General features: G+C 56.8%; 7 protein-coding genes across 7 annotated transcripts; 5 read left to right on the top strand and 2 right to left on the bottom strand.

The window, feature by feature from the left end:
- Positions 1-941: 941 nt before the first annotated feature.
- Positions 942-1,550, top strand: LMH87_003181 (uncharacterized protein; the record flags this gene model as incomplete). The annotated part of the gene is made up of 1 exon (XM_056203019.1): positions 942-1,550. One exon carries the CDS (start codon positions 942-944, stop codon positions 1,548-1,550), a length of 609 nt encoding a protein of 202 aa, XP_056047961.1.
- A 1,024-nt stretch (positions 1,551-2,574) lies between these two features.
- On the top strand, positions 2,575-3,315 carry LMH87_003180 (uncharacterized protein; the record flags this gene model as incomplete). Its single annotated transcript, XM_056203008.1, has 1 exon — positions 2,575-3,315. The coding sequence occupies one exon, from the start codon at positions 2,575-2,577 to the stop codon at positions 3,313-3,315; it is 741 nt and encodes a 246-aa protein (XP_056047960.1).
- A 1,124-nt stretch (positions 3,316-4,439) lies between these two features.
- On the top strand, positions 4,440-6,979 carry LMH87_003179 (uncharacterized protein; the record flags this gene model as incomplete). Its single annotated transcript, XM_056202996.1, has 3 exons — positions 4,440-4,457; positions 4,650-4,671; positions 4,731-6,979. 3 exons carry the CDS (start codon positions 4,440-4,442, stop codon positions 6,977-6,979), a joined length of 2,289 nt encoding a protein of 762 aa, XP_056047959.1.
- Positions 6,980-8,343: 1,364 nt separating this feature from the next.
- On the top strand, positions 8,344-9,921 carry LMH87_003178 (uncharacterized protein; the record flags this gene model as incomplete). The annotated part of the gene is made up of 2 exons (XM_056202984.1): positions 8,344-8,877; positions 8,941-9,921. The coding sequence occupies 2 exons, from the start codon at positions 8,344-8,346 to the stop codon at positions 9,919-9,921; spliced, it is 1,515 nt and encodes a 504-aa protein (XP_056047958.1).
- Positions 9,922-10,266: 345 nt separating this feature from the next.
- LMH87_003177 (uncharacterized protein) lies at positions 10,267-12,881 on the bottom strand (the record flags this gene model as incomplete). Its single annotated transcript, XM_056202973.1, has 4 exons — positions 10,267-10,636; positions 10,686-11,931; positions 11,979-12,687; positions 12,741-12,881. 4 exons carry the CDS (start codon positions 12,879-12,881, stop codon positions 10,267-10,269), a joined length of 2,466 nt encoding a protein of 821 aa, XP_056047957.1.
- Positions 12,882-13,711: 830 nt separating this feature from the next.
- LMH87_003176 (uncharacterized protein) lies at positions 13,712-14,038 on the bottom strand (the record flags this gene model as incomplete). Its single annotated transcript, XM_056202962.1, has 2 exons — positions 13,712-13,913; positions 13,974-14,038. 2 exons carry the CDS (start codon positions 14,036-14,038, stop codon positions 13,712-13,714), a joined length of 267 nt encoding a protein of 88 aa, XP_056047956.1.
- Positions 14,039-14,896: 858 nt separating this feature from the next.
- LMH87_003175 (uncharacterized protein) lies at positions 14,897-16,194 on the top strand (the record flags this gene model as incomplete). The annotated part of the gene is made up of 2 exons (XM_056202951.1): positions 14,897-14,981; positions 15,062-16,194. 2 exons carry the CDS (start codon positions 14,897-14,899, stop codon positions 16,192-16,194), a joined length of 1,218 nt encoding a protein of 405 aa, XP_056047955.1.
- Positions 16,195-17,283: the final 1,089 nt, after the last annotated feature.

Here is a 17,283-nt window from a genome sequence, read left to right as displayed (position 1 = left end):
GTAGTGACATTCTTCTCTAAATACCAGCTGTCGTAACAGAAGGGCGCAGTGGTCGAGGCGCTGGGCAGTCGAAACACCCCCTCGTCCCTTGAAACGCTGATGTACGCTGAGCCACCCTGGTCATCGCCAAGTATTATGTGCGTCTTGAGATGATTTGCGCAGGAACAGCCAAAACTGAAAATCGGATGCAAAGCCAAGACGAAGGCCAAGACGCTGGTGCGGTTTCCTTGTCGATGATTGCCAGCGATTTGCTCACGTCTACGGAGTGTTCCAAGACCCATTATTCCAACCCAGCTTCAACTCCGTCTGATCGTTTCGCCGCAACAGCCGTACCTCCGTTAAGCCAAACTCGGCTAAAAAGCCATGAATCAGTGTTTTTGTGCCGAAAACCAGAGTTCAGCGCCTCCCCTCGGCGAGGCAGTCTAGTGTCCTGGCTACTGGTAGTCGTGGAGGAGCTCGACGCTGTAGATGAGCTTTGATGGTCAAGTTTACGAGCATACCATATTAAAACCTACTTCCAAGCTTCTGTGCCTCCAATTAACTCTTAGTTCGAGGGCTAACTGGTGGCTGGTACAGAAGAGCCTTTGTTGCGGGCGTATACTAGTTTCTTCATCCATGTAAGTCCCCTTCACACACGCGTAGGGCGGTCTAGGCCGATCTTACGGTAGCAGTGGCATCATCCAGTCTCATCGTCGGTTTCATGCCAAGACTAGGGCTGGGGATCCTGCCGAAGTAACCGATCCACCCTCTCCACGAGCTCTAGGCTCTCTTGTCTGATGTTGGAAACGCCATGCTGCGTCGCATGAGTCGCCATGGCGAGTACATAAAGAAGTGATTTCTCGCACATCCAACAGGGCTAATTCTCGTCATCAAGCATCTCCTCCACAGTTTTCTCTTTTAATTCTCTTCAATTCTCTTCTCTAGTATCATTTTCCGGCAAAATGAAGTTCACCACTACCACTGTTTTTGTTTCCCTGCTTGCAGGTGCGCTGGCCGCACCCCTCAGCGAGGCAGTCAGCTCCGAGAAGCGCGACGTGATGGCTGCTCGTGCCGCTGCCGCTGTTCCTGATGTCTACACCCTAAAGACGCGTGCCGACGATGCCGCCGTGAACGCCGTCGATGCCGCTGACGACGAGGAGTGCATGGACGATGACAAGGGCGCCGTTGCCAAGCGTGACCCCAAGAAGAAGGCCGCCAATGGTGCTGCTGCCAAGGGCGCTGCCGCAAAGGGCGCTGATGCCAAGGGTGCAGCCGCGAAAGGTGCTGCCGCCAAGGGTGCTGCCGCGAAAGGTGCTGCCGCCAAGGGTGCTGCCGCCAAGGGTGCCGCCGCCAAGGGCAAGAAGGGTGGCAAGAAGGGTGCCGCAGCCGCCGACAAGGGTGCTGCCAACAATGGTGCCGCCAAAGCCAACAAAGGCGCCGCTGCTGATGCCAACAAAGGTGCTGCCGATGCCAAAAAGGGCGCCGATGCCAACGCCGGCGTTGCCGCCGATCCCAACGGCCCTATCAACACCGGAACCGGCGATGTCCCTTCTGCTCTCCCCCCTGCTTAAATGCATCAAGGATACAGCGGCCTGCACAATGAGTTAGCTATACAGTTTCACAGCCAGATGAATGATAGAATCGTTGCCGCACCACCAATGAGGCTAGTCACCGAACATGTATTGTGATGAACACTATATCAGCACTCGAGAATCAATGGCATTACTTGGACAGAGAACCATATAAGCAGGGAGAGTCTAGGACTAATCCTGTGCATGTCATGAGGCACATTTTCAGCAAGGGTTTCCAGATTCACATGGAACTGTCGACTGGAGCCTTGGAATCGTGGCAGATAGACGACAGGTTTTCCTTGTCAAACATATTGCGCAGTATCAGCTTATGAAGAAGCAGAAAATGAGATTTTGAGGTAATTGATGAAACCCTAATGTTGGTCACAAGGTGGCATTGGTGGGTGATGGCCTAATTCCTTCTGTATCGAGGAACTGTCTGACTATGAAGGAGGAAAGAAGAGGCTATCTAGGTCCTGCTAGGCAGCCACCACCTAATGTGGTAGAAGTGGGTCCCACAGTAACTGCTGCTCACAACACCGAACATTATATGAGAATAATTACCCTATATTATTTTCGAGGTACAAGTCATCAAAATGCCCCAGTATTGACAAGGCAGTCTTCAGGTGGCCGGGCGAAGGTAGGGCGCCGCCCAGCGGGGATCTACAGTGGGGATACAATGAGGCTGAGCGCTGAAGCCGCCTCGTCAGGGCGGAATGAGGTCACCTGTAATCTGTACACCAGTGTTAGTTGTCAGACTCACGCCAGAAGCCTACCTAGGTACCTGATACCTAATAATTGCCCAACAGCCAGGCACGAAACTGCATCGCAAGCGTTGTCCTTCACCTCATCTTTTCGCAACCACATCGAAATGTCAAAACAACAGCCTGAGGGCGACTACCTCGGCGACGGCGAGCTCCCGCCGCCATACTCACCAGAGCCCAATGCAAGCCCCTCCTACGCGCAAACACCACCACCGTCCTCCTCCCTCCATCCCGACTCGCTCTTTGCCGCACATCTCGCCTCGATGCGCTGCCAGATCCGCGAGCAGCAGACCACCCGCGCCTCGCTTCAGGACCAGCACGACACGTGGCTCCTGGCGCTCCTCGTCCCTCACGTCGAGGCCATGCTCGCCGCCGTAGCTGCCCTGGAACCCCCGCCACAGCTCGTCCAGACGACTCTGGTCCCCGAAGGTGCGGTGTCACCCGACTGGACGCCCGCAGAGACGTACAAGGAGAGAAGCAGGGAGGTGCACAGCGTGGTCAGGGTGCAGACGCAGCCGCCCGCCAAGATGGCAAGTGATGCAAAGCAACCCGCGACGACGCAGGCAGGAGGCCAGGGGCAGGAGTTTGACGGCTGGGGCCGCTGGGGGGAGGATATGTCTGGAAGCGGCACATCAAGACAGGCGGAAGAGCTCTGGTGGAAGGATGAGAATCTGGCTAGGAGGTTGGCAAAGCACTTGCAGCCTGCGCGCAAGGTTACAGCGGTGGACAGACCAACGGTGGCGGCTAAGGTGACGGAAGCAAAAAAGGCCAGGTCGAGATGGAATATACTCGGCGGTACCAGGAAGAGTGGTGATGAGGGAAACACTCCGCCGCCGCTACCGGCCGCGGCGGCCTCCCGATCAGCTGCTGCGGTGCAGGTCGAGGACGACGTGTCGATGAATGTCACGGCGGAGGAGGTTACGTTTCGACGGGAGAACGAGATGGGCATCTGGGAGAGCAGCACGGGCTGGGGCGTAGTAGTGCGAGTCAGAATTCGGGGATAGTATCTGCGCCGAAAAGAGAAAGGGGGAGTAGAGACCAATGAGAGGGGACGTGCAGACCGGATCATGTTACTATAGGCCGGCGGAAGAGCATCCTGAACACGCGGTCTGGTGATCGGCCCTCCCACACTGCTTCGCCTCGTATGTCTTTTCGGTGGAAATCGCCGAAACGGGCAACATGGGAGAAGGGAAGAAGGGCAGATCAGTGTCTGTATGGCGCCGATAATCGCACGCTGCTGATATCTATCGGACATAAGAAGGTGGCGGAGCAAGCCCTCGCCCAGACGAAGAGACCCCGATGTCGATGACGAAGGCAGATGCTTGACAAGGCGCGGCAGTTGGGAACAATCAACTCCGCGCCACCCCGCGCTGTATCCCGCTGTTTTTCTTAATCGGTCACTCTAATTGTATTCCACAATTTGGTTTTGGGAGGAAAATACCAAGGGTGATCGGGCGAAAACGACGAGTGGCAAGAGACTGGGCGGGCGCCGGGGCGAAGGAAAGTATAACGTTGCCAAGGGTGTACGTTACGACAGCATGTACATGATGGGTTTCAGAGGGAATTAGAGATGGTAGATGTCGTTTGAATTGGCATGCGTGTATTAATAGACGGGCAATAGACTGTGCCTCAGTGAAGCTTTTCGGTCGGATTTAACACATCATATACAATAAAGCCGGGGGCGAATGAGGCTCAAAATCTAACCGTCATCTCTCTTCTCTCATGGAAGAAACAAAAACGCTTATAAATTCGTGAAATAATTCCAAAGAAGCGTTGCTTGTCAGCGGGCACTGCCAGTGGCGGAGTTGTCTTGGCTTTGACTTGCGTCACCGAAGTGTGCTTCTTGGCACTTGTGCTATCCCGCTCATTGGTCGGGAACACGGGGGGCGCAACTCTCCCAACACCAGAGGAGACACGCTTCTTTCGGAAGCGGTCTTTTTTTCTCTTTTTTCCTCTCTTGGCATAGCATAATCCGTCTCGTCTTTGGGGTGCCCAAGGCTTCTATGGAGTTTCATGATTCGTCTTTCTTTTGGACATGAGGCGCAAGCTGCGCCGCCTGCACCACCATCCCCACAACACCGACGCTTCGTGCGGGATGTGCGCCCGTCAGCGGGTTGCATAAAGGTTAATGCTGCGGCGAGATGTAGTACGTGGACGCGTAACGAGATTCCAGATCTCCGAAAAGAAGCTTCTTTCAAGTCTAAGAGTTTATAAAAAGTACCTGTGCCACTCTTTCTTTTGGTTGTGCATGACTATAGTGCTGCGGGTAGCCCGGCAGCAACTTATTACTTTGGATATGAAGACTTTTAGCATCAGCAGGTTACTGGTATACGCACAGCTCCTGTCAACAGCCGTACAAGGTTTGTTCAACGGGAACTGTTTAGAGGTGTTGGTGGCAATCACTAACTCGAACGGGTAGCGCATTCCGTCCGACGAACTGAAGCAAAACTCGTGCACACTGTACAGGATATTACATTTACACCGACACTCGCGGAAGATGCAAGCCCCTCACAGCTTTCCGTATCATTTAAGCTGTCGGAGCGCATGCGGCGCATAAATTTGACGCTCTTCCGCAACGAGGACATTTACACGCAGCCCGTCACAGTGCACCGCCTCCGCGCCGACGGTTCCATACGCAGCTCCGAGACGACGCCGGCGGGCAACCACCTCGCATACCGCGGCGCAGCATCTACGAGCGGGAAAGAGGGCCATGCACAAAATTGGGCGCGCGTCTCACTACATGTTGACAATGGCGTGCCGCTTCTAGAGGGCGCTTACTTCGTCGACGGCTTCGAGCACCACATCCAGACAGATGCCACATATCGACGAACGCGCAGCGAGCAGGATGCATCACGGACGGCGGCCGGCCAGCCATACAATGTCGTCTGGAGATATGCCGACGACAAAGGTGGCGTGCTCGCCAAGCGCGACGACGAGGCCACTTGCGGACTTGGCATGGAAGCGGCGAGTGACTTGGAACGACGACAGCGCGGGGGCGATACGACCGACAGTCTGCTGCGGAGCCTCGGATCAACGAGCGGATGCCCGTCGACGCGGGCAATTGCGCTGCTCGGCATCGCCACCGACTGCTCGTACACGGCGCAGTTCAGCTCGGAGCAGGACCTGCGGAGCAACATCCTCACGCAGGTCAACACGGCGTCGCGCGTCTACGAGGCAGCCTTCAACGTGGAGCTGCGCGTGCTCAACATTACCATTTCCGACGCCGACTGCCCGACCGGCGACAACGGCCTGTCGTGGAACCGGGCCTGCGCGTCGAGCCTGTCCATCAGCGACCGTCTCAACGAGTTCTCGCTGTGGAAGGCGGGCTTCGACGACGGCACGGCGGCGTGGACGCTCCTGACGTCGTGCACCTCGGGCTCGACGGTGGGCATCGCCTGGATCCGCAGCGTCTGCCAGCCAGGCGTGCTGCGGAGCGGCTCGGTGCGCTCGACGCCGAGCACAAACGTCGTCGCGCGCACGGCGGCCGAGTGGCAGGTCCTCGCGCACGAGCTGGGCCACAACTTTGGCGCCGTGCACGACTGCGTCGCGGGCTGCCAGAGCTCCGGCTCCACCTCCGGGCGGAATCTCTGCTGCCCGCTGAGCGGCAGCAGCTGCGACGCGCGTGGGCAGTACATGATGAACCCGTCGGTGAGCTCGCGCGTGACCGAGTTCTCGCCGTGCTCCGTCGGGCAGATCTGCACGGCGTGGGGCAGCGGCAACATCAACACGGCGTGCCTGCGCGGCAACGAGAACACGCCGACCGTGTCCGAGTCGGTGTGCGGCAACGGCGTCGTCGACGCCGGCGAGGACTGCGACTGCGGCGGCCCAGAGGGCTGCGGCGACAACAGCTGCTGCAACCCGACGACGTGCCGCTTCACGCAGGGCTCCGTGTGCGATCCATCGACGCAGCGCTGCTGCACAGGCCAGTGCCAGCTCGCGGCCAGCGGTCAGGTCTGCCGCGAGAGCATCGGGCTGTGCGACCCGCAAGAGGTGTGCAGCGGCAGCGCGGCGGACTGCCCGCGCGACGAGCAGCTGCCAGATGGGCAGGCGTGCGGTGACGGTGGTGGAGGGTTGACGTGCGCTACGGGTGTTTGCACGTCCCGGGCGACGCAGTGCTCCAAGCTTCTCACGAGCAACAACAGCACCGAGACGGTCAATGCCGGGAATGTCACGGCCGAGGCGTGCAGCGCGACGGGCTGCGAGCTCAACTGCATGCAGACGGGCGGCGACGGCCTGATGTCGGACAGCGGTACGTGCCAAGCGAGTCAGAAGTCCTTCCGCGACGGTACGCCGTGCGGCAGCGGCTCGCGGCGGTGCTACAGCGGGACATGCGGTGGCCGGTCGACGAATAATGACAGCGGCGGAGGAGGGGCCAATGATGTAGCGTCGTGGATACGGAGAAACCGGACCGTCTTCATCATCATCTGCGTGGTGGGTGGCATAGCAGTCCTCCTGGCGATTGCGGTGATTGTGTGCTGCTGCCGGCAGAGGTCGAACCGGCGGAAAGCGGTCGGCGCGCAGCAGACGCGGATGGCGACGGCCATGAGGCAGAGCGGCGGTGGTGTGTCGCAGCAGCAGCAGGTGTGGCCGCAGCCGATGCCCGCGCCGCCGATCCAGACACCGATGCCGGTAACCCGGACAGGCAGCAACCTTCACCGATGGGCGTAGTCGGGAAGCTGTGTGTGGCGGGGGCTGTGAATGCTCAGCTCGTGAGGTCGCATGGGCAGGGATGAGTCTTGGTACGGAGTCGCGAGGCTGTTTGCATGAGAAGTGTGTCACGTGGATGCAATGGCGTACGGGCTGGTATGGTGGCCCCTGCCTGTGTGTTGGAAACTGTATATATGATGTTATGCTTTATGAAGATATGTTTAAAATGATTTTTTTTGTCCTCCGATTCAGACGAGGCTGAGTAGGTCGCGATTCGGCACTTGGTGAGCGCCGTGCATGGTGGCGTGTAAGTGATGATGGTGTGTTGTGTTTATTCACTACAGTAGTGGCGGGCCGGGGCGGCATACCAAGACCAAAGTCGGTCACTGGATGCGACAGGGCGTATTTGGTGGGGGCAGGGGTCGAGCGACCTCTGATGTGACGCCATGTCATCTTACATATGATGTTTAAAACCAAATGTTATATCTTGGCAATCGCGACAGTGCCAAGATTCGGGAATGATGGCTATTGGAGTACGCGCACAGGTGCCCAAGGTAGAGCTGCTGCTGCTTTACTGTGGGTGAGAATACAGCGTATATGCACTGTAAGGATGTTACAAGACAGCTCTCGCGGATGTGTCAAAAGCAGTACCTGCATATTCGTACAACTCATTTCCCTTGACAGCCTCGTTGATACACTTTTTCTGTGCATCAGTGCAATTCACCAACACAGCCCCCGACCAACGCGCTTTCGGAACAATCTCGAGCTTGTTACTCATGTCCCGTCCTGCAGGCTCCCCGGAGATGTGAGCACACGTCGGGCGCAGCCAAGCAGCATGGGGCGGCTAGCTCCAGTGGAGAAAAGGTCCCTGCATCTTCATCTTACAGCGTTTGAGCTCCACTGAAACATGCCACATTCGCCCTGTAAGACGCTGGCAGGCAGTTTCCAGGAGCCCGCCTGTGCCTGAAAGCGGCCCAAAGCTGCTGCGCCACCACCAGCCATTCCGCCCAATCGCCCTGCAACACCGCTAAACGCCCGCTAACTAATTGCCCTCGTGGCGGGTGGTGGGGAACAAGCTCAAGCTCCCCAGACGCCTACGCTTGTTCACGACGATGACCTTGTCGCAGCCTCGTGTTCATGAGCATCCTCAGCCGCAGACATACTTTGTGTCACCATCATGACAGCCTAACGACGAATATAAAATCTTGCAGTGCCTCGGCGAATTTTCCTCATCTTTCTCACGAGCCACTGACACTCGCTACTACACTTTCGACCCTTCGTTGTGGCAACCAATACCCGCGACTAATACAGTTTCACTTACACCACTTACACCACCTGCACACACACACACACACCACTGCCATCAACACTCACCCACCGCAGCCATGTCGTACAAAATCTCCGCCCCCGACGAGTACCTCGCCATCACCGGCATGGGCATCAAGAATGTCAAAATCACAAAAGCCACCTGGGTCTGGCCCCTGCAGCGCTGCACCCGCTTCAGCGTCCAGCCCCAGGACTACGCCATGGACCTGCTGGCCATGACCAAGGAGAAGCTGCAGTTTGCCCTGCCCGTCGTCTTCACCGTCGGGCCCGACGTCAACTCGCGCGGCGCCAACACGACGGCCCCCGCCAGCGGCGAGGAGCAGGACGACCTGGCCCGCGAGGACCGCGGCGACGCCCTCATGAAGTACGCTATGCTGCTCTCCCAGGGCGACGACGCCAAGGAGGGCCGCGACGAGAAGCGCCGCCACGTTGCCAACATTGTCAAGGGTATCATCGAGGGCGAGACCCGCGTGCTCGTGTCGAGCATGACCATGGAGGAAATCTTTACCGAGCGCGAAATGTTCAAGAAGCGCATCTTTCACAACATTCAGAGCGAGCTGAACCAGTTTGGCCTGCGCATCTGGAACTCCAACGTATGTTTTTTTTAACTGCCGAGTTTTACTCTTGCTCAACTACAATACTGACTGGCAACTCAGGTCAAAGAGCTGAAAGACGCCCCCAACTCCGTCTACTTCGAGTCCCTCTCCCGCAAGGCCCACGAGGGCGCCACCAACCAGGCGCGCATCGACGTCGCCGAGGCGCAGCTCAAGGGCAACGTCGGCGAGTCCAAGCGCCGCGGCGAGCAGGAGCGCGAAATCGCCAAGATCCACGCCGAGACGGCCGTGCAGAAGACGGAGCGCGACATTGAGCGCGCCGCCGCCGGCGCCCGCCTCAGCACCAAGCAGACGGCCCTCGACCGCGACGTCGACATTGCCAAGGTCACGGCCCAGCGCACCATCCAGTCCACCGACGAGGACCTCAAGAAGGAGGTTGAGATCAAGCGCGCCGCCGCCGAGCTCGAGCGTCTGCGAGCCGTCGACGTCGTCAAGGCGACGATTGCAAAGGAGAGCACCCAGCAAAAGGCCGACGCGGCGGCGTACGAGATTGCGGCCGAGGCGAGGGCCAAGCAGGAGGCCAAGCAGAGAGACGCCGAGGCCGACGCCTTCAGGGTCAGGGTCGACGCCGAGGCCGGCAGCTACGCGACGCAGCAGACGGCCGACGCCGACGTGGTGAGGCGCCTCAAGGAGGCAGAGGGCATGGCGGCCATGGCCGACGCGTACGGCAAGATGTCGACGGCCTTTGGCGGGCCCGCGGGGCTGCTCCAGTACCTGATGATTGAAAAGGGCACCTACGTCGAGCTGGCCAAGGCCAACGCCGCGGCGATTCGCGGCCTCGAGCCCAAGATTTCCGTGTGGAACACCGGAAGCAGCGCTGGTGGTGGTGGTGGTGGCGGCAGCAGCGATGCGGCGGATGCGATGCGCAACGTCTACCAGATGCTGCCGCCGCTCATGACAACCATCAACGAGCAGACGGGCATCACGCTCCCCGAGTGGCAGTTTGGCAAGCTGAATGCCGCGCAGCAGGCGATGCAGCAGGAGCAGGGCCAGGCCAAGGCCAAGGTCAACGGTGGGCGTTGACGGGGTCCAACACCGGTTTTGATGTTGCGTCGACTTTTTGGTCTTGGTAATTGGTCTTGCGTGTTTTATAATGGTTTCGCATATAGACTGTCATATTTTCCATGTTTTGGGGGGGTGGGGAGGACTTTTGACTTTTGAAATACCCGTTCCGTGCTGATGAGCTTAGCCACATTTTACGTCTTTTCCTTTGTATCTTAGTGTAATAGGTTTGTTCCATCTTGCAGATTGAGAAGGCGATGGCTACAGAATAAATGATATCAAATTTTCAACCCTTTGCTTGTCCCATGCTATAAGTTCTCATATTCTTCTTACTTTTGCTTTCGATGCCCACAGCAGAAATCTCAGCTACCCAAATTTGATGCCCGAGTTTGGATTCCATGTCCCTTGCCCCGGTTGCTGCCCTTCACCGCCGCTGCCGCCTCCCGTCTGCGGCGGTCCTCCTCCTCCGAACTGGATACCTGCCCCCGGCGTCCACATCCCGCCCATCGGGTTCGCCACGGGAGGCATGGGCTGTGGTTGCTGCACGTTGCCGCCCGCGCCAGCCCACGACTGGATGGCTGCAACCTCCACCGGCCCGCCCTGCTGCGGCATGCCACCGTAATAGCTTTGTTGCTGGGGCTGTTGCTGTTGGTAAATTCCCTGCGGAGGCGCGTTGTGTACCGGCGTGCGGTTTCTCGATATGTTGAGATTCGACAGCGTTGGCATGCTTAGCTCCCTGGACTGTGTTAGCACCGCTCTCTCACCAACGGTAAAAGCAAACTCACTCTTCTAAAGCTCTGGCTTCCATACGCCGCTGAGCAACCCACGACTTGGCTACATCCCGGAAGCCTTGCCCAACAATTTTGCTCAGGTCATTGTAGAATTTCCGGCCCACGTCCAAGTTGTTGAGAATCTCCTTGTACTTGTAGTATGCCGAATCCAGTCTCTGCAGCGCTTGTTCGCGTTCGCGGTTCGCACGTGAGCTTCCCTTTTGCTTTTGTGCCTCAAACTCGCGATTTGCCCTCTCTAGCTGTGCAACGAGCTGCTCCTGCTCCTTGGCTTCTTTGCCCAGCGCCTCAATCTCTGGCTCATATAGCTTGTCCAGTCTCTTGTCAAAGAAATCTTCAAAGTGCGCTGGCACAATGGTGGTTGTGGGATATGTGCGTTCCAGCCTGGCAGCTTCCTTTAGGATATCAGGCTTGATGTCGTCGCGCTTGGCATTCTCCTTCAAGTTCTTCACCTTGACTCGTCGCTTGCTCTCGAGGCGTACCGCGTCACTATACGCGCTACGGATCTTGCCCATGGACGTCCGGAGGTCTTCGCGCATGTCCACCTGGCCACCAGAAGGTACGTATTTTGAGATGCCACTGTCAGGGCCTGACAGGATACGCAACAAGTCCTCGTTGGCTGCATATTTCTCACGCACCACGCTATCGCTGCTCAAGCTACTCTCAAAGTAGCTTTCAATCTCTGTGACGTGGTTCCAAAGCTTTGCGCCTTGCGGGTCGTTTTTGCTGTCGGGGCGAGACCACCGATCGGTGCCATACTTGGCGCGCAATTCCTGATCCTCGTCCTCTTCAGCCGCCAGCGTTGTGAACCCTTCCTGAAAAATAGCCATGTCGGCTGCCCGCAGTTTATCAATATCGATAAAGGACTTGTGAATTCTATTGACACCATCTGCTTGCCGAATCTCCTCGGCATGCTGTACGAGGCTGGGTGGTAGTCCTAGAGGCTTCTCCACAGCTTGTATAGAGCCTGGCAGACCAAGGGACGCCAGAACGTTGTGGAACTGCTCCGTCATTGTTTCGAGTTCTTGGATGATATTTTGGTCCACCATTCGGTCGCGTCGTTCCTCGTATATCGAAGTGGCGACGTGTACCGAAAATGGGACCAGGCGGGAAAAGAGCGCTGGCCCAAACTCGGCTTTGTCTCCAAAGAACTCGTAGGGATCCGAGACTTGCTTCGGCACTCTGGCGACGGCCATGTTTGCTCGTTCAAGAATCTTGAGCTCCGACTTTGGTGGCACAATGTCTATACAAGTCAGTGCGCGTTCGTAATGCAGCGCGAGCTCGACTTACTCAAAAAGATGATGTCGTTGTCTTTTTCTGCCCGTTTCAGATCCTCTTCCACCTTTCGCTTGAGCGCATTCAAGTCTTCAACAACAATCTTGTTGAGATATCCACCCTTGGTTTCCTTGATGCCTTCGTTGACGCAGTGTACCGCATCCTGCAGACGTGCTACCTCTTCGCCATATCTCCTCTTCTCCAGGCAGTCACAAGCAGCGCGATACTGCGCGGCAGCCGCAAAGTGGTGGTGCTTGGCCGTCATGTGGTGTATCCAGGCGCTGCTGATGGCTTCGCTCTTGACGGCCGACTCGCCGGCCAGATTGTAGAGGTCGGAGACTCGTGCGGCGAGCTTGGCAATCGAAGCGTCCTTGTAGCCGTCCATGACAGCCTTCTGCCAGAAGCACTCCTGGCTCTGGGCCAGCAGCAGCTGCGTCAGCGACTCGAGCGTGTGCTCGTCCATGTCCTCGGGCGGGTCCGACATGCGCAGCTCGGGCAGGACGGTCGTCTTCAAGTGGGACAGCACGCCGGCAGCCTGCGAAAAGTAGTTGGCGGCCGTCTTGAGACCGTCGGTGTTGGCGCGCGAAGTGCTGATGGCGAGCTGCGAGTACAGCGACGCCAGGTTGTAGAGGACGTTCATGAGCTCGTACTTGAGGTTGTTGCGGACCATTGGCCGTTCGGTATTGTAGCCTAGCGCGGGGTACCAGGTGAATTCGGCGCCAATCTGCGCTTCTATTAGTATCGTCGTCAAGCTGGGGCACAGGCCGGGTGACGCACGTCGATTGGAAACTTGCCGCCGATCCAGACCAGCTGGGCGGCGTACGCCTGGAGCTTCTTGATGCCGCTGACGTGCGGTTCGCGGACGTGGACGGCATCGGTCCGCAGGGTATCAATGGCGTCGAGGTCCGGGCGAAACATGTCGGGGTGCTGGTCATACTTGGCGTTGATGTACTGGCGGATGGTGGTGGCGAGCGACAGGTGCACCGACCGTCGAAACGGCAACGAGAGAATGCTGCTGGTTCTGCAGCGATCAGCGAGAGCTCTGTAGTTCGGAGGTCAGTTCCCACTCACTTGGAGTCCATGATGCGGTGAGTCGCCCTCCAGAGCGGCAGTAGACGCTTTTCTGGCGATTGTTGTTTTGCGGTTGACAGCTCGTGAGCTGGCGCCTGTGATGACGTTTGGTGGGGTTGCGACTGGTGGGGTCCGACCTGTGGCGGCGGCGTTGATCTGGCAAGCGACTCGAGACATGGGCGACGTTTGGAGATGGATGAGAATGTCAATGTCTACGAATATTGAAATCAATAGTGTTTCTGTACTGGATACTGAACCACAGTATGGTTATTTCTCTCGAATCTAGACATTTTGCTTCCGGCATCAGCAATACAAATGCAGGGCAACGGCATGTGTACACAGCGCCACGTGCAATTTCAACGCTTGTCAATTTGTTAGGTGGTACAGAGGGTTTTGGGACAATGACACGGTCCAAACCACTAGTTTAATAATGTTAGGAGGCGAGGTGAGGTACCGAAGGTAATGCCTGACAGTGGCATTCGACATGGACAACTCCAGAGGTCGAATAGAAATGCGAGCAAAAAACTAGCCAATCAGACTTTTACTTCCCTGCCGCGAATCACGCGATTCGGGTATGATTTACCTGGACAAGGCATTTCTCTTGAAACCTCGTAATTTTTCTTTTTTTTTTCTTTTTTTTCTTTTTTGATGGTACGCGTCGCCTGTCAACGAACCAACTACACGGCTGCTGCCAGCCGTCCAGATAAGGTCGACGTTGCCGATCTGTCGCCCCTGACGCAATCAAATGCAAAAGCCAAGTCGGCGCCGAGAATCAAGTCCAGCCAAGGCCACAAAATAAAGTTGTGCAGGCCGCTTCGCCACGGAACGCCATCCCATCTCCCCAGAGCGCCCCGTATCTGGCGCATTTGCATCTCAAACCTCTCCGTCTCAGCTCGTCCCGCATGTAGATGTAGGGCTGTCTCATCGGTGCACACTTACTTGTCCCTTGTTAGCCTGTGTCTACACACTGTCAAGTCGGCAGCTAGAGACGGTTGTTGGCGCATCCAACGGCGCAACGGCAGCCCAGGGGGGCGCAGCTATGCATAAATAAAACGAGGCAAAACCGCCAACCCCTTGGCTTAGTTAGGACACGAATTATGGAACACGCTCTCTTGGCATTCTCTGGGCGGTCATTGCCTGTGCAACTGTTGCTAGTTACTGGAACAGCTTCACAAGCCTACCAGTGTGATTTTTTTTCTTTCCCACGCAGCCTGATATTTAGCGCCTGGTGACTGCAGGACTCTGATGGATAGTTACCCCTTGCCCTTCTTTCACCCCCCTGGTCGCGGGGCGCGCCGAGCGGACTCAATTTTATTAACAAAAAAAAATCGAGGCTACGTTGCGGTGGGCGCGTGTGTTCCTGCGCAAGCCCCCGCTGTCGAGATTCTTCTTTGGAGCTTCCTCGTGTCCTCTGTTGCCGAGCCTGCACCCAAGCATTCCCGCCGAGCATGGGACCCTCCTGTTGCGTCTCCTCTCTTTCCGACGCCTTTTGTCCCTTTGTTTTCTCAGTGGCCAGACCGTCCAGGCGACCCTTGCTTGGCGGGGATGAGGAGGGTCGTATGAGACGCTTGGCTCGATGTAATATTAGCCTGCGTTGGTTTGCGAGTGGTCCGCCCGTCATATCCACCGTTAGATGAGCCCTCTTCAAAGGCTCCTTTCGTGGAGTCCTTGTTATTGACTCTTGGCTTGGCCTTCGCTCTTGGTTGTGTATTATAATATCGTTACTTGGCACCTCGTCCCTCGTTTGCTCTCTTCTTTCCCCTCCCTCTCTCGTAGCTACTCAGTCCTTCGTTTCACATTACCTCACAACACCACACTCGTTTTTCGCCTCGTGATATTTCGCTGCTCACTTTCTCTTCAAAATGTTCTCCAAGATTGCCGTGGCCCTGGCCACTGTTTCGCTCGTCTCGGCCCAAACCTGGACCGACTGCAACCCGCTCAAGACCAGTACGAAGCCACCTAATCTCTGCCGCCCTCGGCTTCCAAACGCACGTTTTCCTTGACTTGCTAATTGTTTCTCTCCGCAGCTTGCAAGCCCGACCCTGCTTTCGGCAAAAACGGCGCCAACTGTGACTTTACCGCCGGCGCCTGCGATGGCTTCCACGCCATGGACGGCAAGGCCGTGACCTACGACTCGCGCGGTGCCATTGCCGCCATGGACGCCCCCGGCCAGGCGCCTACGCTGCGCTCCGACAACTACCTCTTCTTCGGCCGCGTCGACGTCGAGATGCAGGCCGCCGCCGGCAAGGGCATCGTGACCTCGATCGTCCTGCTGTCCGACGACCTCGACGAAGTGGACTTTGAGACGGTCGGCTTCGACAACAAGCAGATCCAGTCCAACTACTTCTCCAAGGGCGACGACTCCGTCTTCAACCGCGGCGGCTTCCACGACGTCGACAACCCGCTCGGCGCCGTCCACAAGTACTCCTTTGAGTGGACCCCCGAGAAGATTGACTGGATCATCAACGGCGCCGTCGTGCGCACCCTCTCCCGCGCCTCCGTCGGCGATGCCTTCCCCCAGAGCCCCATGCAGGTCAAGCTCGGCGCCTGGGTCGCCGGCTACGAGGGCAACCGCCCGGGCACCCTCGAGTGGGTGGGTGGCGTTGCCGACTTCTCCAACGGCGCTTCCACTGCCATCTACAAGAGCATCAAGGTTGTCGACTACGCCGGCGGCAGCAGCGCCACCGACAAGGATGTCAAGGAGTACGTCTTTGGTGACAAGTCTGGCAGTGCCAAGAGCATCAAGATCAACCTCAAGGACGGTAGCAGCACTACTGCCAGCGACAGCGGTTCTTCTTCTTCCTCTTCCTCTTCTTCTGCCTCTTCCGCTTCCACCTCTGCTTCCAGCTCCAAGACTAGCTCTGCTACCTCGGATGACTCGAGCACCTCGAGCACTACTTCGTCTGACTCTACCACCACCACCACCACCACCACTACCACCGAGACCTCGTCGACCAAGAACTCGACCAGCTCCGTGACTGCGGCCACCAGCTCCACCGCCAATGGTACCAACGCGACCAGCACCCTGGCCACGTCGACTTCCTCGCGCACCTCTGCCAGCTCCACCTCGCCTGCCAACGGTACGCCCACCAGCGGTGCTTCCAGTGTCGGTGCCGTCTTTGGCGCTGCCGCTCTCCTCCTCGCTGCGATTGCCATCTAAGCTAATAACTTCCGTGAAACGGCTTAATGATGTGAGTTGCGTTTACAAGATACCACTCGGAGACGCAAGATAGATCACGTAATTTATTGTATTTCAGTGTACAATGGTCGGTGTAGTTCACGCAATAGATTAATAGACATGTGTTTACGGCGGTTTGCAGACTAAACTTGGATGGGTCAAGTTTGTGAATACACCCGCAGTGTGCGGAGGACCAATAAGTCGGGGTAGTTGCCTTTCCAGATCGCCAGGCGGAATTGCCAGTACTGCCCTCATATGCTTGATCGTATTATTGAATGTTGTAACAGTGTGTTGGTCAGTCACTAGAATGGTGAATGAGGCGAGTAATTCGATATTCTGGGCGTGCTTGATATTGATCAAGGCAGCGTTCTAGAACCACAAGCCTGGCGCGCCACGCCCCTCGGCGCAGATTGCTTTCGGAGATGCCAAGATGCCAGGGTCTGCCACAATACTAACCAATCCGCAGAGGCCCATACCGGCACATTCTCAATTTTGTATTGGCTCATTATTCTTCCGCTTGATTCTTTTGCATTATTATGGGCACAACAAGTTCGTGTGTGCAGTGCGCTTCGGTCAAAACACTGGCCACTTTAGCCGACAGTGCTTCCCACGGAGAGAATAGCTCATCCAGAGGACGTGAAGTCGTTGCTGAACCACTCAAGAGTTCGACATGAGACGACGTGATAGGAAATACTAGCGAGACATCAGAAGAGACACTTCAAGAATTATAAAGCCTCTTTCATGACATGCAACAGACGAAAGACTGCTAAAAAGTCAACTAGATATTCCTCCAGGGTAGTCCAGACTCATGGTACACCGGCAGACGCCCCGCTGCACACCAAAACACAGTTCTCGTTAGATACAGCACTGCTTATGTACATATTCACTTAGACCAACGATACACAAGGAAAAAACTTCACACCTTACTTATCTATCTTGAACCTTTACCTCATCCCCCTTCATTGCAGCAGGCACCGGGTCCTCCAATCTGACTATACCCTCGTGCCTGCTGTACCTACTTTGACCCCTCCTCTATACCCAACTTCACATTTCCGGCTTGCATCACAACCT

Source organism: Akanthomyces muscarius, chromosome 2 (genome assembly GCF_028009165.1).
Source record: "Akanthomyces muscarius strain Ve6 chromosome 2, whole genome shotgun sequence".
Taxonomy (NCBI): Eukaryota; Fungi; Ascomycota; class Sordariomycetes; order Hypocreales; family Cordycipitaceae; genus Akanthomyces; species Akanthomyces muscarius.
Note: the sequence above shows the minus strand (reverse complement) of the source record. Positions and strands in the feature narration are given on the sequence as shown.